The sequence below is a fragment of the Mustela lutreola genome, chromosome 12 (genome assembly GCF_030435805.1).
Source record: "Mustela lutreola isolate mMusLut2 chromosome 12, mMusLut2.pri, whole genome shotgun sequence".
Taxonomy (NCBI): Eukaryota; Metazoa; Chordata; class Mammalia; order Carnivora; family Mustelidae; genus Mustela; species Mustela lutreola.
In genome coordinates this window covers 92,295,807-92,319,073 of record NC_081301.1, presented here as the reverse complement: position 1 = coordinate 92,319,073, position 23,267 = coordinate 92,295,807, and the positions used below count along the sequence as shown (strand labels likewise).

General features: G+C 46.4%; 1 protein-coding gene across 7 annotated transcripts in view; it reads right to left on the bottom strand.

The window, feature by feature from the left end:
* SMARCA2 (SWI/SNF related, matrix associated, actin dependent regulator of chromatin, subfamily a, member 2) overlaps window positions 1–23,267 on the bottom strand; it is a 175,110-nt gene that overhangs the window by 109,329 nt on the left and 42,514 nt on the right. For all 7 annotated transcript variants that reach the window (XM_059142457.1, XM_059142463.1, XM_059142461.1 and 4 more), the window contains exons 9-17: window positions 21,488–21,658; window positions 12,998–13,051; window positions 9,861–9,991; window positions 9,578–9,635; window positions 7,402–7,502; window positions 6,018–6,165; window positions 2,442–2,605; window positions 998–1,064; window positions 220–330 (exon numbers count right to left, since the gene is read on the bottom strand). In XM_059142457.1, coding sequence (XP_058998440.1) covers window positions 220–330; window positions 998–1,064; window positions 2,442–2,605; window positions 6,018–6,165; window positions 7,402–7,502; window positions 9,578–9,635; window positions 9,861–9,991; window positions 12,998–13,051; window positions 21,488–21,658 — 1,005 coding nt within the window. The remainder of the gene's footprint in view (window positions 1–219; window positions 331–997; window positions 1,065–2,441; window positions 2,606–6,017; window positions 6,166–7,401; window positions 7,503–9,577; window positions 9,636–9,860; window positions 9,992–12,997; window positions 13,052–21,487; window positions 21,659–23,267) is intronic.

Here is a 23,267-nt window from a genome sequence, read left to right as displayed (position 1 = left end):
CAAACAAACAAAAAGCATGCCTAAAATTAAAACCCATTCCCAAAATATAGCTGACTCTGAAAGAGAAAGAGAGAGAGAGAGAGAGAGAGAGAGAGAGGGAAAAGCCTCTAATGATCAAATTACCCCAGTGGGCATGACCTGGGAAATCCTTTACACTCCAGCGCGATGGTCCATCATGAGAGGTAAAGGAACTTTTTTTTTTTTTTTTTAAAGACATACCTTTGCAAGAATGTGCTTGTCTTTGATAATGTACTCGTAAGTAGTCAGGAGGACATTGAATTTGCCACTCCGCAGCTGGGGGACGAGGGAGCGACGCATGGCGGGGGTGCCCTGAATGGAAAGAAACACACACATACATATATGACCCAATGCGAGTAATGTGTGCATTCTGCCTCACTGTTCACAGCTTAATGGAGCCCAGACCCGTGAGCGCGGGCTGCGTCTCTATGCATTACCGTATACGGACCCATTATCCACAAAGAAAGTGCCTGGCAAAATCGCGCACATCTGGACACTTTCCAGACCCTTCTAGGCAGGCTTTCCCCCTGGAAACTGAGGGAGGGGGAAGACGGAGAGGGAAATTACAGCAACCCCGAGGTGGCGGGGAACCCGCTGCTCGGCTGAAAGGCTCCATTTCCGTGGGAGCAGGCGGCCCGGGCGCTCCGGTAATTGGCGAACTTCGCAGGAACAGCGGGTGCGGTGGCGGTGGCCCGTGGAATGTGCGGTATTTGTCATTTGTATTACTCTCATCAGAAACCGCGCAATATGATAATTAACAATTTTCTTCTGCATTTCACTATCTGAAAGTAATTATGGTTTATTACAGTAATCTTCTTGGGATGATTAACTCACACTGTTTGGTACATGATGTACATGACAAAACTTTACAACCAAATACAGTTCACAGATGTGCATATGGAATGAAGAAAAAAAAAAAAAAAGAGGAGGGTCTATTTTTTGCTTTTCCACATTTATATATAAACACAGCGTTCCAAACCTTGTAAGAAATTTTCACCACAGAAGGAGCCCATTTGTCAAATTCATATGTCCAGTTAGACAGAGTCCTGTAGAACAAAGAAGAAAACAGAGAAAACGACATTGCTGTTGCGATCGGCGGTTAAAAAGATGTCCTTATTCATGCTCAGGCCTCACCTTGAAAGGGGAGAGAGAATAGAAAATATCTCAACTACAGGATTCTTGGAAAGGTGTGGAAATAAGAGATAAGTGGGAAAGAAGCTGGGCCCAAAGCATGACAAGTGTGTTTGTCAGTTTCTAAGAAATCTCATAAGAAAAAAGAAATAAATAAAATTTTAAAAATGCATAAACATAGAGAAGGGAAAATTAAAAAAAAAAAAAAAAACAACAACCCTTAATTGCAATATTGAAAACAGCAACTGCCAGAGTGATTTGGGGACTCTTGAAAAACAGCCATGTAAGTTCACAGAAAAGTTGAGTCAGGAAAAAAAATAAATGACAAAAGCACATGAAAATATTAAATAAATCTGTCAAGAGGGAACGGGGGAGAAATAGGGAATGCCTTTTTTGTTTTTTTTTTAAATCCCTGAAAGCATCACCATAATACGGAAATCAGAACATGCAAAATATATATACAGAACTGAATATATACTTGAAATGTAGATACAATACCCAGGACGTCTAAATACTACAGATTTGGCTAATACAGATTCCGAAGGTCTGCGAACAGTTCTCGTTTAGACAAAATTTGCAAATGCGAAACCAGAATCCCTCTGCTCGTCCGTCTGTTTTGCAAGGTCCAAGTCTATCTTAGCACCGAGATCGACAAAGATCTCAGCGACTGGAACTACGACCTAACACCAGCTGCCAGAGCCCTCCCGGGAGGGCCGCGTTGAGCAGGTCTTCCTTCTCTCAGGCCCAGAAAAGACCTAGGAGGAACCGCGCAGGCTCTGGGCACTGAGTGGAGGACAGGAGGACCCGCGCTTGCGGAGCAGCGGGATCACGGACGTCAGACTGTCCGTTCTGAAAACAGTTTAAGGTCAAATTCACAGGTACGATTGTGACCCAGATTCTGCTCTAAGAGATACAGTCGAGGCAGATTGAAGAAGTCATACTTTTTTGAATATATGTAAGCTTTTGGAAATGGGACAAGGGGAAAAAAAAATCCAAGAAATCTTTAAAAAATAGGAATCAAAAGCTTTCTGCCCCGTGAGCCACTTAAGGTGTGATGCGGGCTGTGAACTGCGGCCTGATTATCAGGGCTGATGAAATCACTTTGTCCTGTGGTTAAATAGCCATTCAAAGAGGCCGGGGGTGGGAAGCGGAAACCTGAGTTCACAGCAGCAGCTTCTGGTGATCCCGCTATAGGTTACAATTCTGCCTTAAATGGAAAACAAGAACAAGCTCCTAATAGGACAATCTATAACCTACGGAGAGATAAGTAAGGAATAAATGACTTTACTTACGAAAGGGGAACAATGATGAGATAGGGGCCATTGAGTCTTTTGTGCTCCATCAGGTAAGTGATGAGTGCAATGGTCTGTATGGTCTTCCCTAGCCCCATTTCGTCAGCTAAGATCCCGTTCAAATTGTTATTATACAGGGAAACCATCCATTCCAGGCCCTGGAGCTGAAATGAAGAGTAATTGCTTCAATTATCCAAGATCTGCACAGGTAATTAATACTAATACAACTCAAGTGAGGCTGCGACTTCTTAACTCCTCAGTGCTATATGTTGGATTTCCCACAGTAGGAAAGTGGGGGGAAGCACCAACACAAAAAGAATTTAAAATATGAGCCTGTAATCATCCCTGCTGCTTGGCAGGTGCTAAGTGTTAATCAGATTTAGAAATGACGGGCTGTAGCATACTGGTGGGATTTTAAGCAGCTTTGCTGCTCATCCCTACTTAGCATTTCACAGTATATGACATTCCAGAGTTATTATAAATGAAGAAAACCCAAACGAAAATCCATTCCAAACACTCCAAGAACAAAAAGCCAATGTGAGGATTAGAGACAAACAAACCAGAAGGCAGGTTTGGCACACAGATCAGAGATCATTAGACACAGCCTTCTTGGCCATGAAGAGCCTTCCCAGGCCAGGATCCCCTCTGCCAGCAAGCGGGCTGACCAGGGAGCCGGGCCGCTGTGGGGCCCGCAGGACGGGCCTCATGTGGGAGCGGCCATGGGGGCGCTCCCCCGGGGCACCGCAACGGAAGCTGATGGCTGGAAACACGGATGACATATTTTTAAAGGACGAAAGGCCTGCACCAGAGACAGAGCTTTGTGGAGTTCCTGTGTTAAGTACAAGAAAGGCTGGGGTGAAAATACAAAATTGTTCCCCTTCCTTCTCCTCCAACCGCCAATACCAATACCACCACCATCACACAGATGTTGAGCTCAAATGGTAGGAGCAATTCAATATACTTCTGTATATATACGTGTGTGTGTGTGTGTGTGTGTACATATTATAAAATACATATAGCTATCTGTGCATATTATATATTATGTATTACATGTAAGTGAATATGCATAAATACACAAATATATAAATATGCATGTCTGCTGAAGTTAATTTAGCTTTCTAATTAAGTTATGCTCAGGGAAATGTTAATTTTAATTTGTTTTATGTAAGAACCAAGTGAGTAATTCAATTATTTTCAATATTTATTAAATGACTGCTCTGCGCGAAGAACCATGCAAGGGGGTATAGCAGATGGACGCCTGCCCATTGCGCAGGAGGCGGCCTCCCTGCAGAAGCTTGCAGTCCAAGAGGAAACAAAGGCAATCGCATATCCACAGGCACCGAGAAGGGGTTCAAAGTACGTGGCACACATATGAATACGTATCATCTTATTTAAAATTGTTCTGGCACGCACGTTGAGTTGCAGCGAGCAGAGATTTTCTTGGGGAGAGCCCTGCGATGGTCTGCAGAAATACTTCCACAGGCCACTTAGGGTACCTTGTACCGCGCGAGACTCCGAATCATCCTAAAGGATTCTGCAGGAGGACAGCAACGCCAAGCGACGGGAGAAGCAAGAAGAGCTCCGAGGGAAGGGGCCGCCGAAAGCGACTGCAGACTGGAAGGGCGGCGGGCCTGCCCCAGGATCCCAGACCACCAGACCTTTAGGAAAGTCAACTAAATGCCAGAAACATCTGGATAGTCGTGATGGTGTTTTGTTTTGTTGGTTTTAGGTTTTATTTATTTCAGAGAGAGAGAGAAGATGAGAGACAGAGGGCATGAGAGGGAGGGAGGCTCAGAGGGAGAAGCAGACTCTCTGCAGAGCAGGAAGCCAATGTGGGACTCGATGCCGGGACTCCAGGATCATGACTTGAGCCGAAGGCAGTGGCTTAACCATCTGAGCAACCCAGGTGCCCTGATTTTTTTTTTTTTTTTTTTTAATGAAAACTGGCCAAGGGGCTGAATTTTGCATTTGTGTTAAACCCAGATAAAACAGAAGCATAACCTGGCAGCAGAGGAGACCAGAAATTCATGAAAACAGTGGGAGGTGATACGGGTTTCCCCAGACCGTGAAGGGGTGGGTCTGGGGAGCGAACCAGACATGTGTGGCTTTCCCAGGAAGCCGTGGGGAGACCCCCCACTGGGTCAGGGTTACATAATTATTAAAGATACGCGAACCATCAAGGAGCGAGGTGGCAGAAAGCTTACTCGTGGACAGGGTGATCCAGGCAGGCCCCGAGCCACAGCTAGAATCAGTTTGTGAGAAATGGAAAGGATCTCATGGGTCTGATGCGGGTGGTCAGAGGCTAGGAAGGAGGAAGTCAGTGGAGCAAAAGCCCAGAAGGGGACTGACGTGGACGCATGCTCAGGAAGTCTACAGGCAGCCCGAAAGAGGAAGCTCCCAGATGGCAATAGGGGACACGGGGGTTTGGAAAGGCAGTGAGGACAAGTGATGAGAAAGGCTTTAATTGCAGGAGGAAATCAACATGGTATTAAGCGTGATTTAGGTCCACAGGCCTGGACCCTTCACCCCCACGCCATGGCAGCCAGCCCAGTGCTGGCAGTGAGGAGTTTAGGGGAGCCAACCCATAAACTCAGAGAACTTTGCATATACTTCCTAAATTACAGGATGTTAATAGGGGATCTATGGACATAAAGCTGGGTGGTCCAAGAAATTTGGGAAATAGGAAGTCAAAGTGATCTCACTGCAGGACGCTGACACACGGTCGTCCATTACAAGAGTCGTGAATGTGCTCATGATCACCAGGGATTACCAGGAGGGGTCACTGCCACGGTGCTCTTCTGTCTGGTTGGCTCAGGATCGTCCTGGGTTATGCTTGGTACGAATAAGAAGGGCCCTTATTCACTCTTGTAAGCATCCAAATCCGGAGTAGTAAATTACATGACAGTCCTACCTCTGGATGATAGTATTTCCTCGTATTCATTTGACCATGACCCCATTTTCCTTTTTTTAAGGGACAGCTCATGAACCAAGTGTTCCAAGGAACACACTTTGGGAAACGCCAGAGTGGTAGGCAGTAGACAATAGGAGCTGCCCTTACTCCAACAGGTCAAATGAAACGTCTGTTCTGTTTACAGTGGGCGTCTCATCAAAGCTCACCACTTTACTGTGTCTTAAAAAAGGCCATACATGTAGTGGACAGCGGCTCCTAGAAGCTGAATCCATGGCATTAAACTAGACCCACCACCGAAGTTCTGGAAGAAATGCTTCATGGACTATAAGACGAGGCACCTACGTTCCCTATACTGGGTTTTCCGCTGTGAAGAGATCCACAACATCAAACCGTTCTAACTGCTAAGCCTGTATTTCTTAGAACACGAGCCATCCTAAATTCACGGAAGGGAACTTTCTAGGGGATGCCCTCATATGATGGAAGTGTCTCTAAAGCAAGAATTACAGGCGCCACAGAGAATCATTATATCTTAAGCAACATGACCCCAGAGGCCTCTCCACCATCAGACACCTTACGTAAGCCACGTACGCATGTGCAAGACACACACGGCCCAAAGTGAGGTGAGGGCCATGGCTGCCCCAGAGGGCCCGACCCCCACCAGTTACCTGATAATGCTTCAGGGTCCCGTTAATGAGGAGGGCGGACTGCTTCTCCACGCGCTCGGAGATGGCATGGGCCACTGTGTAGTAGGACTGGGAGCCCCTGGCGCTATACTGCATGCTGTACTCATCGTCCACGTCCTGCTTGGCCGTCCTGAGACACAGAGAGCCGAGAATCATCCACAGATCTCTGGGCGCACGGATGGAGAGCCAAGCCCCGCTGTGCGAAGTATAGTTTACTGATCATCTCCAGTATGTCTTCTGGTTAAAAGACAGGACTGGGAACCCTCACAGAAAGTGAGCAAGCTGGAGGTTAATTCGTGTGCCTGGGCCCTGGGAAAGGTCACAGAGTCAGGACCGGCAGGCAGGCCCACCTGACCTCCAATGACTGATCGGAGCAGGAACTGCATCCCTGCAGATGACCCAGTGGCCAGGGAGGCCATCCTAGGCTCTCCAGATGCAAAGATAAACCCTATCCACAGCATGGTGTCTAGAGCTTGCTGGGCACGAGAGGGAGGGAGCAACGTGACCACAGAGATGGGAGAGGCACCAGCCGGCCTCCACTTCCTCCGCATTGCTCACGGGCTGGTGTTTAACTCCACGGGCAGTGAGGAGCCACTGGGCAGTTCTAAACCTTCAGCGGACCCAGAAAACAAAGTTTCCTAGTGTGGGGCCCACAGACCTCGAATCAAAGGAGAAAACATAGGTGTCTGGGTGGCTCAGTCAGTTAAACGGTTAAGTGTCTGCCGTCAGCTCAGGTCATGGTCCCGGGGCCTGGGATCGAGCCCTGTGTCAGGCTCCCTGCTCAGCAGGGAGTCTCCTTCTCACCCTGCCAGCTCTGACTGTGACTCCCCCTGCTTGTGCTCTCTCTCAAATAAATAAAACCTTTAAAAAAAAAAAAAAAAGGAGACAATATCATAATGCCTATTTTTGCTTTTTTTTTTTTAATCTCATTACTTTAAAATTTTCTATTTTACATATCATTTCCCCCAAATATCAACATTAGAGCCACACAAGCAAAGAGCTGACATGGAGAACGGCCCTAGTGAAGACTAGATCCGGCACTCGGACTCAGGGAGGAGGAAGAGGTGCCGAGAGGTCCTGGGGTGCTGCGGACAATATGTGGGAGCAGGGGGCTGGCTGCAGCAGGGGGCTGGGTGGATCGGCATCTCTCACGGGCATTCCTGGGTAAGTGCTGATGCCACTGAGGAAGGTGGGAAAGCCGAGCTCCAGAGGCAGGGGGTGACCTCTGATGGCAGCGTTTCAAGGGGAACGTGGCCATGAACTTGGTCGCCTTCCTTCCTCAGACAAAGTTCTCTGAAAGAAAATCCATACAGCACAATTCTGGGGACACGCATTTTCACAAGGGAGAAAACTGAGTGATACGCACTCAATGATCTGCTTGGCATCCTTCTCAGAAACCTCTTCGCTGTTGGGATCCAGAAGTATTTTCTCTTCCGTGTCCTGCCGACTGGACTCTTCTTCCTCATCCTGGGGGAAGGAACAAAGACACAGGAAGGATTCCATTTTAGGGACAAAATCTCTAGGATTGGCCTTTTCTGAAGGGAGACTGAATGGTGTTCAGCTTCGCAGAGTAAATACGACGTAGGGAGAAAGTAAATTTAACACCTCCCTAAACCAGGCAATACACTGTTCCATTTCTGTTTAAATCATGGAGAAGAGAACAGAAGAAACCCTTCGAGGATCCGTTAGAACCCTTGCTCCCAATATAACTGGCAGATGGGTATTTATCATTGGTTATCAAAGACTCTGACAGACCACACCTGCTCACTCTTAGAAAAATTCTACAGCCTAAGCCAGACTTAGAGGCTTACTACTGCCCTTCTCATAAAAATGCCCCCCGATAATTTAGCCAAGGGGACTTGGATGACCCCCATGCATTCCAGGTAGTGGGGCTGGAACTTGAAACCCGCTGCTTTGGGACTACTTCACAGCATAGATCTCCGAGTATTTAGACGAAAGCTGTCAGTAACTTGGCAAAGGATTCATTACAGGCTCCTCTCAGCCACATACTACGTTCTGCTGATCTGTTGGAAAGCTTTGCTACACAGTCATTATGCCCACGGCCAACCAATGCTGTTGGGAGCTAAACCCTCCAGACTCACCGGTGGAATTTCTTTAAAAGCAGGTTTTAAGAGATCAATGCTTTCCCATCACTCTTGGATGAAGAAATGGGAGTGGACATAATATTCCTGCTAACAACCAAACCTCAGGGAACGGACCACTGAGATGCTGGGAGGTGAGGTGAGGAATCAGTTTGGCTCCTTTGTCTTCCAGGAAAGGAGTGAGGCTCTGAGTAGAGACGTGGCTGGACATGAGTGACAGACCCGAGATGAGGACTCGGGTTCAAATTCATTCTAGTCCCAGCTGCCCGGAGCTGTGTGCGGCTGTCTGTCCTGGGCTGACACCTGCGGGTTCAGCAACCCCTGTCCCTCCCTGGCTCTCTGACCCAATGACTTCCAGGGGATCTTTTGGTTTCTTCCAATGGATCATTTATGGACCCATTCATCCAAGAAACATTTTAAAAACTGATTCTGGAAGCTTCAAAGACCTCAGAGCCAAAGCGGCCTGTAAAAAATAAATAATACGCAACCCAAAGCAGCTGTTTTTGCTGGAGCCTTTTTCTTAAAACGTAACTTTTTAATTCCTCCTCTTTGTAAAAGTTACCAAGTGTTCACAGTAGATTAATTTAAGGGAAAAAAGGGAAGGGTCTGCAAAATAGAAGAAAATCACAATTGTCTTAGAATTCTGGTGAGTGACCTGACTGGTAGGGTGGCTTCGCCCTCTCTGTGGCCACGGTGCTCTTTGAACCAAGATTCCTCGACGCTGGTAAACAGAATTAATGGCTACCCACAAACAATGCTCTCAGCAAGGAGATAAAAATCTTCTTTTAATCCTTCTATTTATAATTATAATACATTTCGGAGTTGATCTAAAGAAAACCCTTTATTACTCTTTCTTAAGTTCTGTTAAAAGTATCCAAGGATTCCATTTTAGGTTCTAGGTAAACTTACTGCCCATTCGTTCCTCCCAAGAGACTGAGAAATGTGCTTCTCTTGGGGTAACGGGAATATCCAAGGAATTTAAACAAGAATCACGTTTAAAGAGAAACCGAGAGGATCAATAACTTCATCAAACCAAGTCTGCATTGCCCTTTCATCTACCCTTCCAGACTTAAAATTTTGAGTAGACTCTAAGACCTGAAGGACCCCGGAAACTTCTGGGTGGCTCAGCCTCAGCGTGGGCCAGGGAAAGCAGGGCACCGCCTTCCCAAAATAACCCATCTCCAGTTCTCCCCACAAGACCTTTCCACCACCTCCCCTTTCATGTCAGCCTCTCTTTTCTTGGTTTCATATAAATTCAGAATTCTCCGAGTCCCGCCACTGGCCAAGAGCCCCGGCGAGGTCACTAGACTGCTGGGCACCATCGCCATAGCTCTGGGGCATCCTCAGCTCCAGACGTCACGCCAAGGTTAGCACTGGAGGATGCAGTGATAGACAGGGGCTCTTCCCACATACACCCCAAAGACTGAGATACCCACGTACCTCCTCCTCGTAATCAGAATCGCTCTCTTCACTGTCGGATCGCGGGGCAACTTCGTAACTGCAGGAAAAGGAGTGGGAAGGAGAGGGGGCTTACTTTTCTAAAATTAGAAGACACCACACACGCACATGACCTACGTAGCATGTTCTGTGTACAAATGACAAATGTGGGGAATCACTTGAACTGTTTCAGCGAAGGTCATGGTGCTGGTGCTCTGAGATTTTATGGGGACCACAGACATCTAAGAAGCCACTGGACCCCAGAATTTCTGCTTTAATGCCATACCCGGGATTCATTTCCAACCAGGCGTCCAGCTGACTTGCTTTGGGTGCTTCTGGTCCAAAGAGGACCTTGCCCGTTTCCGTGTGAGTCACTTTGACGGGCAAGTCACTCATCTGACTGCTTTCGTCTATGGGCTAGAAAGGAGAAACAAAAACACATCACCGCTGGGTGTTAGGACCGCCTCCCAGTTCTGTGCTGGACGCTGCCCAGCATCTGAAACTTTTTCCTGTGACTGGAAAGTTTCCCACCTATGAGTCCTGGCGGGAGGTGAGAGGTCACCTCCTACTAAAGACGCTGAAAGCACCAACCTCCCTTGCAGCAAGGAGGTCAGTGCAGACCTCAGCTCCATCAACTGGACGCACTCACCAAGGCTTGGAATTAGGAGCCCGAGGCTTGGGGAAGCCGGGAGCAACAGGCATGCTGGAGGGAAGGCAGAGCACAGGGCCGGGCTGGGCCGAGCCCCTGCCGGTGCACCGCGTCAGCCACCAGCCACGGCCTCACTGACTGGCTAGACGGTAGAACACGGCCTACTGTAGCTTCAAGGCAGGCTCTCCAGGTTTCCTGGAGGTCTGATGAATTACCCAATATCTTATGAACATACTCCCTTCTTACTTAAATCTGGCAGAGTTGTCATTTGTCATTTGCAAATAAGAACCCCCACATAATACCCCTTCCCCATAACAACTACTGCTAAGTCGTGGTTTCTGAGAGAATGGGAAAAGAAAGAGGTATTGTCATCTGTGTCCCCTCTCGAGGGGCCCGTCTGAGTTTCTGCAGAACCCAGTGTCCTGTTCTCTAGCTTGGCCACAGGCACCTGACAGCGAGACAGAGCCAGAAGCTGGATCCTCTGAAACCGGGCGCATGGACCAAGCCGGAGCTGAAGTTCATTATTAGAGTCTTCATGAAGAATGGCTTGCTCAGAAAATTAAGAGGATAAATGAAATCACAGAGGCCCTGTCTAACCTACTTCAAAGAACAAATTGTTTTATGGGACGCCTGGGTGGCTCAGTTGGTTAAGCAGCTGCCTTCAGCTCAGGTCATGATCCCAGCGTCCTGGGATCGAGTCCCACATCGGGCTCCTTGCTCTGCAGGGAGCCTGCTTCTTCCTCTGACTCTGCCTGCCACTCTGTCTGCCTGTGCTCGCTCTTGCTCTCTCTCTCTCTGACAAATAAATAAATAAAATCTTTAAAAAAAAAAAAAAAAGAACAAATTGTTTTAAAAGGCCTAAAAAAAAAAAAAAAATGGAGTAATCAATCCTATGCAAATGAATGCTACTGATGACCCGGGGACCACACCTGTAGGACAGATCCCCCAGGCCAGACGCTGGCCTGGAAATGCTTGATTTGTGAGCAGTCCAAGTTATCCATCTCCTTAGAAGTAATAAAATTCCATGTTTTCACAATTCATTAATTCTGAAGAATTTTTTTCTCAATTGTTCTTAATTGGAGTTAAATAAAAATGACAGGAAACACAGGATACCACAGTGTATCTTCCATATCTCAGAGGAAATGACAAAAAAAAAAGTTCATTCTCCCTTCTCCTTCCACAAAACAGAATAAAAAACAAACAAAAAAACCCCAAAAAACAATATATTAGTGAGTATCTACCAAAAAAAAAAAAAAGCTTTTAAAAAAGAAAAGGCCAACTCCAAGCCGTCTCTTCTTTTTTCTTTGATGTGGGCTAAAGCAACAGATTGGGACACTACTGCTCTGCACGCGTGACCTTTCTTCCTCACTGGGGACAAGGTCAACCACATGCCCACGCGGTAAAGCAAGGAATCTACCAGTCGTTATCGCCTCCCTCGGAGAAACTGTATTCCATTACTGCGGACTCAGAGAACACAGCCTGTTTTCTTGCTTATGTTGTGCCGCAGAGAAAATCGGGAGTTGCCGTGGCTGGAATTAGGGCTTTGGCAAGGGCCCTGAAGGAGCCCGGCAGAGGGTAAGAACATGATTTCAAAACAAACTGAGCAAGATGCCCACTCTGCCAACTTCAGCAAGCAGAATGCACATGGGTTAAGATTTAAAAAACAAACAAACAAAAAAGGTGTACATCGCAAGCCCAAGATCAGCAGGGGATCTTCCCAACCGACGGTAAGAGGTAGGAGCACGGTCCCACCAACCCACTCGCTCTCCCCCTGCGTGCTTGTTAATTACAGACCCATGTGAGCCGCGCGTAGGTAAGGCTGGGGGCTTGCACAGACCAGCGTTGTTTCGCAGCGTCCAATAAATAGTGTTCTTCCCCCAGAGTGGCCCACTGAGGGTGGCTGAACCATGAGACAACTCATCCCGATCCTTTCTTTCCTTGTGACGAATTACAGTGCTCAAGCGACACTTATTGTTCAAGGAGTTTCTGCAGGGAGTAGTGGTTTCAACCTTTCAGCTCCGGATCCAGGCTGCTCACACGTGCGGTACGCCTCGTGTGCACAGATTCTAGAAGGATCCGCCCAGCAGGTTTATCAGAATCTGAGAGAGGAGAAGGCCGTTGGAAACAAACTCCTTCCCATTCTGCTCTGGGGCCGCACCTCCTCGTGTGAATCCCTGGCAGAGAACTTTTTTGAGTTTTTGGAGGAGAAACTAAATCCACTAAGTAAGTAACTGTGTTCTCATGATTCCGGGGAACTTTCAAAATCCTGAGAAATCACATTAGGCATGTGGTGGTGAATCTATACAGAAAAGCACTCTTGTGAGCCTACACAAAAATGTCAAAAAAAGAAGCTCACTAAATATGTAAATTGTTTGTGTTTATGAAGTTTTATAATTTCAAATTAGTAATACACTGAGGAAACTGGGTCATATCTTTATGCTTCTGTATCACTTACGGGGAAAATGCAATTATAGAATCACTTGAGATTTTTACACGTTCTATAGAGTCATAAACATATATGCACACAGAAGATTCCAGAACAGTACACAAACTTAATATCAGTTGATTGGCAGTCTGAGACGGAAGGAGATTATGTTCCAGTATATCCCTTTTCTACTTGCCTAATTTTCTACTATGCTAATGTACTACTATTTTTACTTAGAAATGAAAAGCTGAGTAAAAATAAAGTTGGTGTTCACAGAAAATGGTGCTGGAGGGCATGGCAGGGACTCATTGAGCAGAACACAGGCAGGAATGGGCACAAAACTCCTCACCTCTCCGTCTGGTCCCAGGGCAGACTCTCCTCCCTCAGCAATCTCTTCAGCCTTCTGCAAAGCAAGGTCAGACGTTACACATCAATCAAGAAGATGGCTATCAGAAAGATTTCATGGCAACTCAGTGGCCCCAAAGAGCACTTCCTTGCTACTCACCACCGTCCTCTAATAGAGCTTAAGTACTGACGTCTTTTATTTCCATTTCTCTTCACTGTTTGATACAGAGTGTGTGGGATTTTTCTTTCTTTTCTTTCTTTCTTTTTTTTTTTTTTTTCTGGCAACTTGGAGAGAGTTACTGAATGCCAGGTGTGATACAAGTCTGGCCCACGCCAAAGATTCGTGGATGACATTTTCTAGAACCCAAAGAGCTGAAGACACGGGAGCAGCAGGGCTGAGGTCAGCGCGTGTGAGATGTCCCTCTCGTGTCTGGCAAACCCTGACATAACCAGCCCAACTTTTTCATTCCCCTTAGCAAGTTTTCTAAAAATGTTGACCACCGGTAAACTTGGAACTGCTTCCTGGGTCATAAAAATACAGAATCATACAACTCTCTGTGAACTCTCTGGATGTTTTCCATTCTACCTAATTGGCTTTTCATAGTATATAGTATTTCCATGGTTGGCAATATGAGGAAGTTGGACGCAGATACTGTGATCTCACAAAAAATTCTGTCATCGACCATTTCTTAAATATTTCAGTATCTTAGTCCATTAACTTCTATGTGCCTCAAAGACAGCCTAAATGAAAAGCTAAGATTATGTCACGTTTTGTACATACCTGAGAGGGTCTCATCTGCAATAAACACGAAAAAGTCTGAAATTTCTTACATTTATAACAACCTTTCTGACAAGTGAAATCTTTACCATCACCTTTACAGAATCCTTATTTTTATTGCTGGAAAGCTACACTACTTCTGCGTGAAGAAAAAAAAAACCAAACACAACTTTAGTCATTTCCTTTATCAAGACATTTAAGAAAATGAGCTTTCTTCCCCTGGGCTCTTTAGTTAATTAAAAATATATATAATGATACAGAATCAATATTAACTCTACTTTGTTTACTTAAGGCATTGATTATAGAATACATTTTTGCTTTCCATGAAAAATAACTCCATTGTCTCTTGACAAAAACAGCTTTTATAGAAAATGTTCCAAATCCAACCTTTTGTCTACACTGAAGAAAAGCAGTTCCCATAGATGTTTGAAATTTTTGAAGTTTTTTCAAAATTTTCTTACAAGAAATACATGTAAGTATGTAAGCCAAAGCACAAGGCAAGAAAAAGTGCAGCATTTCTACCACAGAGTTGGAAATAAAACACTCCCTTTGGCTATGACTTCCCCAGAATTTAATTATCTATGTCACCCCAAAGTGAAACATTCCCAGGCTCGAAAGGAAGGGTTAGCTTTGAAAAGCGCCAGGCCCTGTGTCTTGGCTACGGACACAGAGAACAATGGCAGAAAGGCTCAGAAAGGAAACCACCCTTCAACCAGCCCCTCACAGTTCCATTTTTTTGGAATTCTCAGGCACTATACTCAGGCGGCTGTTTTAATTAATGGGAAGAAGTCAATTAATCCTACCATTCTTTCCATACAAATCGGAAATAAGCTACAAATTTGGCCAACAAAGAAAATCAAATGAGACAATGGATAAGCCAATTTCCAGTATCTCGCTAGTGGAACTGCATCACCATCTCAATGAATAGTACATTAAAAAGCTTGGAGGACCATAAATAATAGATTCAGAACCATTCTCAAGGATGGTCTTCTATGAATATGCTACTGACTCGCTAGAGTGTTATCTAAAAACCACCCCACCACCAGGCCCTTCCTTTACTGAAAATCCTCTAAACTCATTTAAAAAATTCTATATGGTATCAAATTCGAGAGGCAATGTAATATGAGATTTAAGAAACCTGGTTCTGGGACTAGACCACTGGTGTTTGAATCCCAGCTCTGCCGCTCCATAGGACAGACGTGAGCTGTGTGATCTTGAGCAAATCTCTGAGTCTTGGTTCCCTCTTCCGTCAGAAAGGGACAGTACCAGTCCCTCCCTCGTCGGGTGGAGGCAGGACTAGGTCATAATTTTAGGATGCACGATCCAAGGCTCCATGAAATATATACAGCCAGCGTCCATCTCCACAATGTAAAAGATTTGATGCTAGTCCAAGGACCGCTCCTTTAAGTTCGCGAGAACTGGCTATAGCACTGCCTGAAGTCAGGGATTTCTGTCTGTTTTTGTCATTCGTGTGTCTAGACACCTACAGAGTCCTAGCACATGAAAGGTACTAGGTAAATGCTTGGTGACTGAAGGAAGGGAAGCATCTGGAACAATGCTTTCCACTTAGCATACACTCAGTGGACTCAGTGGGTCACCATTATTGGAATTAAATGCTGGTCTATTTGCAAGCCATAAAACAGTTAAGAACAAACGAACAGACACACACACACACACACACACAATGCTGGTCTATTTGCAAGCCATAAAACAGTTAAGAACGAACAAACACACACACACACACACACAACGAACACACACACACACACACACACACACACACTCCTCACACTCCTCACCCAACACACACACACTCCTCACCCAACTGTCCCTAGGTGAGAGGTCTGAACTTACACTCAGTCTAGCTGTTATTACAGGCGGTGGAAGCCAGGTGGCAGTCTTCTCTATGACAAGAGAGACCACGTTCTCCCATCATGCCTTGGATTCTTTCAGCTGGTGACAATCTCCGGTTCTCACATCACAGGAGTGGCTTTATCCTCGATGCCCAATCCTCTCCCCACAAAACAAAACAAAACGAAACGAAACAAAACAAAACACTTCCCTTTTCTTGGTTCAAGATTAACCCCAAACAAACTGCGACGGGGGCTACCATGTCTCCCCCCACCTGGGGAATGTCACACAGTTATCTCCATCCTGCGATCAGACACGTCCTACACGACCAGCAGAAGCCTGAGCTGGGCTTTTTCCAAGGATCAAAACCAAAACAAAACAATCTGCAGCCCTTCACCCATGAATCAAGAAGTTGGGAACTAATTATGCGGCTGGAGGGAGGGGAAGGCCATTGTCGTGGTGATGGGAAGGGATGTGGGACACACCCGTCAAAACGGAAAACAAGGTGGCTCCCCAATTTCCGAGGTCAAAGCCAATTTAGAAATCCCACTTGGGTGGCCTCACCAAGCTGTGTCTCACCAGCCTCACCGCTACCTGTCTTCCGGCAGAAGCTATAGAACATAATCAGCAACGGGGCTGAGGAGGCAAAGGAATCCCGAGACAGGAAAATCCCAGGTAAGCCGAACCCAGGAAAATGAACCCCAGAGGGGCGCTTCACTCCCATGACCGTAACACGGGCCACAGCCTCAATCTGTGTGGAAAACAGTTTTGTACCAATATTTTACAATTTTATAATTTATATTATAAGGTGAGTGCATCTGACCTGCCAGCAGGGTTCTTCGCCGCTAAAACAACATTCGAAAGTGCGGGCAACTTCAAGGCTCATTCTGGCTCAGGGGAAACCTAAGCACCCAGAAACCACCTGGGTTACTTACACTGTCATTTAAGTGGATCTCTGAGCATGAAGACAGGTGATCGGGCAATAAAAAAGATCCAAGAATATCACATTAACAGGCAACTGCACATTACTTTGGTTGCACCCTGCAATGAAAGCCAATTCCAACATTTTTGACTCAAGTAACTGGTCAATCCAGTTAAGCAGGACTTTGATCCAAACTTCTGTTTTCACCCATTTTGATACTGGACTAATCAAATGACTGATCACGGTGGCACCACAATCACCTGCCGTTCCTGGTTGTCCCTACACTCAACATGCCCAGCATTACCTTAGAGCCTTTCAGGGGCGCCTGGGTGGTTCAGTCAGTTAAGCATCTGACTCTTGGTTTTGGCTCAGGTCATGATCTCAGGGTTGTGAGATCAAGCCCCACGCCAGGCTCTGCACTCAGAGCGGAGTTGGCTTGGAATTCTCTCCCACACCCTCTCTCCCTCTCCTTGCTCGTGCTCTCTGTCTCTCTCTAAAAAGTAAAGAAATCTTTGAGGAAAAATAAAAGAGAAAAGAAAAAGAAACTTCTCCTTTCACCTGTGATATTCTCCTTGCAAGGGAAAACGGGAGAGAGGGAGCAAACGGGAGAGAGAAAAGAATTGAGAAGAACAGGAGGGTGACTTGAATTGACAAGGAATGTCTCAATGACGTCACTCCTGTGCCTCTCATGCTCCTGTCACCAAAAATTATGCCGAGAGGTTTTTCTGATTAGCTGCTCTCTAAAAAGGGTAAAAACATACTTCCCATTGCTCTACTGACCCGTGTAGAATTCTGTGCCAGAAAGAGCCCCCCTCCAAAATATCACAGTCCTGAGATGTGCTTTATAACAGCATTTGCTGAGAAAGAGAATAAAAGACCTTTCAGACGGAAGAGCAAACACCACGATGAAAAAAATACTTGGCACAGCGGTCCCCACGGATTCTCTGCTGGTTCCTGTTAGTGTCCTGCATTTCCAAGAAATGTCACACATTTACAACAAGGGTGTAGTTCTGTTGGTATATGCTGCATTGGAAGATCTGGAAGAGGGAATTAAATATTTATTTCTGGCCTGAAGTCAACCGCTCAGGAGGCAGAACCCGTGAAGGGACTGGACTTCTCAGTAGGCTGGGCGTGGGAGGTGTTGTAGGGGGCGGTGAGCCTGGGCTCCTAACCAGAGCTTAAGGAAAAACACCCTAGAGTTGCACAGGGACCACCTGATTACCACCAGAAACCACTGCAAATGAGGGGCCCCACAATTAGAAAATTCTCTGTGTCAGAGCCAGCGAGGGAGGGGTAAGCAGAGTCCACCAAAAAGGGTAAATCCTCATTTCCAACTGCATGCCTCAATGGTCAAAGAATCTGTCAATGTCCAAAAAGACATCCTACCCTACGCCTAACTGATCCTAAACTGGGGGGGGGGGGTGGTGGTAGCCAAACATTTATTCTCTTGACATCATTGCAAACATATAACATGGGAAAAGAGAAGATTTTATTAAAAAAAGAAGAAAAGCCCTTAAAACCATGTTTCAACAATTGCTAGCCTATGTTTATACCACAGAATTGTTTGGTACAATAATTACTATTTATTGAGCATTTACTATGTGCCCAGGTACCTTCTAAATGCTCTAGTTACATTTGGCCATGTAATCCCATCACCTCCTCACAGATCAGGAGACTGAAGCACCAGGCAACCAATCCTTTAAGGAAATATTCTATAAGGGAATAAAAGCAAATCAGTAGAGTATGTTTTCTGATGCAGTGAGGAACTTAGAAGTTTGCAGTCAGATATGCGTTCTTGGGCGGTGGCCCAATTTTCTACATCAGCACACTCAAGCCTATCTGTACACACTCTGGTGGCTTTATTAGCCCCATGCCCTTTTTCATCCTATAGTTCAGCCTGCAGATGTTACAGAACAATCAAGAGAAGAGGACAGAGACCTCAAGGTCATGCTGAGGGCACGTCAGAGTCCATTAATCCTGTTGCCCAGCAAAAGCTGGTTTCACATAATGGATATTTCACTACTTTGCAAATTACTCCTCCTCGAACACCTAGGTAGATACACATAGTTCGCTTCCTTTTTTCCTCCACTTCAAGGGCATTAATGGAAGACTGGGCTGAGAGCAGTAAGTTCCAGAATGACTTATAAACGTATACTTCGCAGCAGCGGCTCTCACGGTGAGAACAGAGGTGCAAACACGCTCATGGCAGGTTCAAGGAAACCCATCTCCTCATCAGAAACAACAAGGAAACGCAATACACTTCCCCAGAAAGAGAGACACCTTCTTGGTTACACTGGGGCATTATTAAAAAAAAAAATTAATCCTTTTCCAGTGAAATCCCATGTTCAACCGGTAACATGTTGGACAGAGGTACCTGCGGCCCAGCTCCCCTACACCTGTTGCCGAAGCACAGCGCCGTTGGTCCAGTGGGTCACAAGAAAAAAAGGCTTACTGAGGCCTTACTTAATCGCAAAAAACACACTCTAGATAGGTACAGCATCATCTTTGGTTCTGTGGGAAAAGCTGAAAGGGTCAGCGATGAATATTTAAGCTTCTGAACACGGCCGTCCTCCCCAGCAGAGAAGCTGGAACGAGCCACCCTCAATCATTCACTCTAACGGAGGGAAGAATGACGGATAATCCAGACTGTCCAATAATCGGCTTTTGAAAGCAAAAGCATTTTCTTTGCACTTGAATAAAGGTGGATCTGGAATTAGGTAACTCGCTTTGAACCAAATCTCAAAGCCCCAGGAAAGAGATGGTTCTCAGAAAGGACTGGAGGTGGTTGGGGGCGGGAAGGGCCAGGTCTCTTCGGTTTCCTTCCTCGTCCTATCCGTCCCAGCAAGAAGGCTCTAGAAGGAAATCCTGCCTGTGCTCCTAGGTCCTGTTGAGGGCAGGGCGAGCACAAATGCCAGGGAAAAGCACACCAGGGAAGAGGCAGAGCTGAGGACAAAGTCACGATTCTGCACATTCAGTCACGTGAGGTAACCAGCGGGAGCCCCCTGGAGCGTCCTGTCCAGCAGAGGGGAGCGGGACTGGCTTTGGTATGGATCATTCATTTGCCAGGAAATCAGGCGCCCTCCCCCCAAGTTTGGCTCCCAGTCGTCCTTCACAGCGTTCATCACGGTTTACGATCATCTCTTTGGGTGTGTGTTTGATCAGTGTCTGTCTGTCTCCCCCTCTCCGGTGGAACTGAGAGAGAAGACAAGTGTACTCTTCCTCCACATCTCTCTCCTCCTCCCCAGCGCTGAGCCCTCTGCCTGGCTCACGGTACGCGTCCAGGTAATATGCACCAGACAAACGGATAAAGAGAAAGAGTATCTACCATCGGCAAACCCAAAGGCAGGGGTTGGCAAGTAGAGTCTAGAGATCACGTGGAGTTGGCAGCACCAGGAAAAATGTTGTGACAGGTTCCTGCCTTGTACAGATTAACTGAAAATACAGGTACAATCACTATCACTCAGTGATATATCCTTCTTTGCCGACAATGATATAACCATATAATATCATGACAGGAATCTAGTAATTATAAGCCAGAAGCACACATCTGGGCCATTAGCTTTTAATCACACACAAAAAGTGGAATCTGAACTTCAGTACCGAAAACACCAACGGTGACCTTTTGTGGTAACCTGTGCAAAAGACATCTCCGCATTAGGAAAAACGAAAACCATCACTTCACGGGGTCCCCTCGTGGGATGTCACAGAATCCCATCTGTTGGACCATGTGCTCTCTCCTGACTCTGAACACGTCCTTTTAAGTCAGAAATTGGGAGCTGGAATCCTGCAAAGTCTGTAATGCTACCTTGACAAGAAAATGAGGTATTTCTCACCGACAAAATTGTCTAAATCCGAGCCCTGAGTCATCCCTTGTTCATCTGCACAATGCAGGCAGCGATCTTATACCGAAGGAGTCAGGAGCAAGGAGGCGCCTTCTCCATCATTCATCCCCCCCCCCCTTAATTACGAAGCAGGTATGAGAATTCAGGAGCCATGAAATTAATTATTTTTTTTTGAAAAACGTTTTGTTCAGTGATTCAGTGCAGAGAATACATGATGAACGCCGCCCAGCCGGGCTCCTCACGACCCGATGAAGCCTTCCTGGTTCTTGTGGACATTGAGCATCCAGGCCACTCAGGATCCCCCATGAAAACCAAATACGAACCAAGAACCAAACCACCAGACCACTCAAGCTTCCAAGAGGACCTACATTCACAGGTCGACCCGGGCCATTTACACCTGCATCGAGATCACAACAGCTGCAGAGCTCAGAGTCTAAATCTCATCCTTCCCTTTCCATGCTGATTAGGTTCTATTTTATACAAAACCATTTACTGTCCTCTGTCAGGACCGAAAACCCTGGTCTGCCCACTCACCTTAGCGCCACAACAGGGCAGCTGAACTGAATACACCATTTGGGCATTGCCGTCCGTCCGAACAAACAGGCTCAAACAGGCTCTGACAGTACCCCGGAGCCATCCCTCACCCCTTCCTCGGGCTCTTTCCAACAGCACTTTGCCTTTTCTGCTCTAGTCCCATGGCCCTACCACACCGGTGTTAACCTCAAGCAAACACACGTGTGCCCATGTTTTTCCTTTTTCAATTGACCATGTATGCTTCATTTTGAAACATGCTATGGAACAAAGAAACACGGACTACAGTGTTTCAGTTCACTTCCCACCCCTTACACTCTTATATGACTTCAACATCCTCTCTGGGGTGCCTGGTTCCCTCCCTCACACCGCTGTGCCTGATTCCCTCCCTCACACCATTGTGCCTGGCTCCCTCCCTCACACCGTGCTGCCCACTTGCGTAAGCATCTTCTGCAACTCCGTCACCTGAATCTTCCACCAGGTCAGGAAGGAGTGAGGATGAGTCTTCGAGTGGCCCCTGACCATACGCACACCCCCCACCACCTCGGCCGCCGCCATCAGGGCTCTCACCTTCTTCCTCCTCCTCCTCTTCTTCTTCTCTTTCGCTGCTTGGGCTTGCTTGTGCTCCCAGACCAGGTTGGTCAGGTTGGCCACATACTCATCGGTCTGCTGCAGAAGGTAAGCTAAACGCCGGTCTTTCTTTTGATCGATCAGTTTTCTGTAGCCCTCTTCATCTTCAGCCTATTAAGGAAAGAAGGACATGATGAGAGCACAGCAAAGACGTACACAGTTCCACTCTCCACTCAGCGCTCCCCATCACTGTCCGAACTGATGGCTGGTAGGCGCTGCGCACTGAATGACCCAGGCTGTGGGAGTGACTGTGCGCAGTCCAGGATGGTCAGGGTTGGGGGGGGGGGCATGCCTGGGAATGCATTGCCCACCCGAGTCCCAGGACATGGGCTCTGCAGCAAAGTCAGACCCAAAACAACACTATTTACCAGTGCGGGCAAGGACTTTGACTCAGCTCTGTGTTTTTCTAGGTTTCTTTGTTCAAAACAAAAAGAGAGAGAAAGATGCTAAAATTTGCTAATTCATCATCCAAAGTGTATCCTTCACTTGGAAGCATGGAAATTCTCAAGAATAACCCAAAGTGGAGAGAGGAGTGTAGTCTGTCAGGTAACCAACACCAAGCAACCCAAATGAACTCGAGATGACTCCCGTCTCACCGCTACCCTTCCTGCAACTCCTCTCCCTGGTCCCAAACGGGGCTATCCTGCAGCCAAGTCCAGACATATCATTGTTTCATTTGGAAACATTTCAGTAGGAAACATTTCATCAAGCACTTCTAAGGGCAAAGACCCAAATGGACTTTGACAAGTATAACTTCTTGTATGTAAAAGCATGACAAACTGGGTGGTTGATAGGAAATGTCAGATCTGGGGGAGATTTTTGTCACAGGCTGGCAGGGCAGGCCTAAGTAACCACAGGCAAGGTGTTTAGCACCCAGAGTCTGATACTGCTGAGCGATAAAACAGATTCAGTCATTTCTACCTCTACCTCCCATTAAGCAACATCATGAGGTTAAATGCCATAAAAACTGATGTCCTTGGAGCCATTGCAGGAGAAATCTTTTTAATACGTCCCAATAGAAGGACATCCCAAAATATTTTCCTCGTGTGACTCAGGATAAAAGGAACATGTCACAAAATCCTCCAGAGGCCAGGACACCGCAGCGCAGCCGAGGATCTTCCATCCAGGGGCGTCACTTCAGTGTCTCCCCGAGTGACAGGCGTTTTATCACTCGGTCTAGCTGCTGTTTGCCCCGTGGATGAGCAGGAACCCCAAATGCTATTATAACTCTAATTGCTTTTGGTTATGGTTGATCTCACTTGAAGAAAGAGTGATAAAAAACTTCAGTTTCTCTGTTATCTCTATATTCCATCATTTAATTGTAAAAATTAATGATTTGCAAATGCCTAATCATTAGTGTCAAGCCAGTCTGTTACTGAGGTTCTAATATAGTTTCACTCCAGCTGAATCAGACAAATCTGCTTCGTACTCAGATCCCACAACTAGAAAAGGGCCTCCTTGGCTGGGTAGAAATCTCGTGGACAGTCTTCTCCTTCCCAGGGGGAAAAAAAGGGGGAGGGGAAAGGGAGGTAGGAGAAGATGACAAGATTCAGTGTACCTGCATGCAGAGCCTTTAGAAATGTGCTTACTCTCGGAATCCAAAAAAAGATAATGAAAACAAAATGCAAACCACCGGACCACCAAAGAAGACAGTGTTACTTGGAATTTTCCAGGGACGTAATTATGGGTCAAGGCTAACGATTTCATCTCCATCCCACAG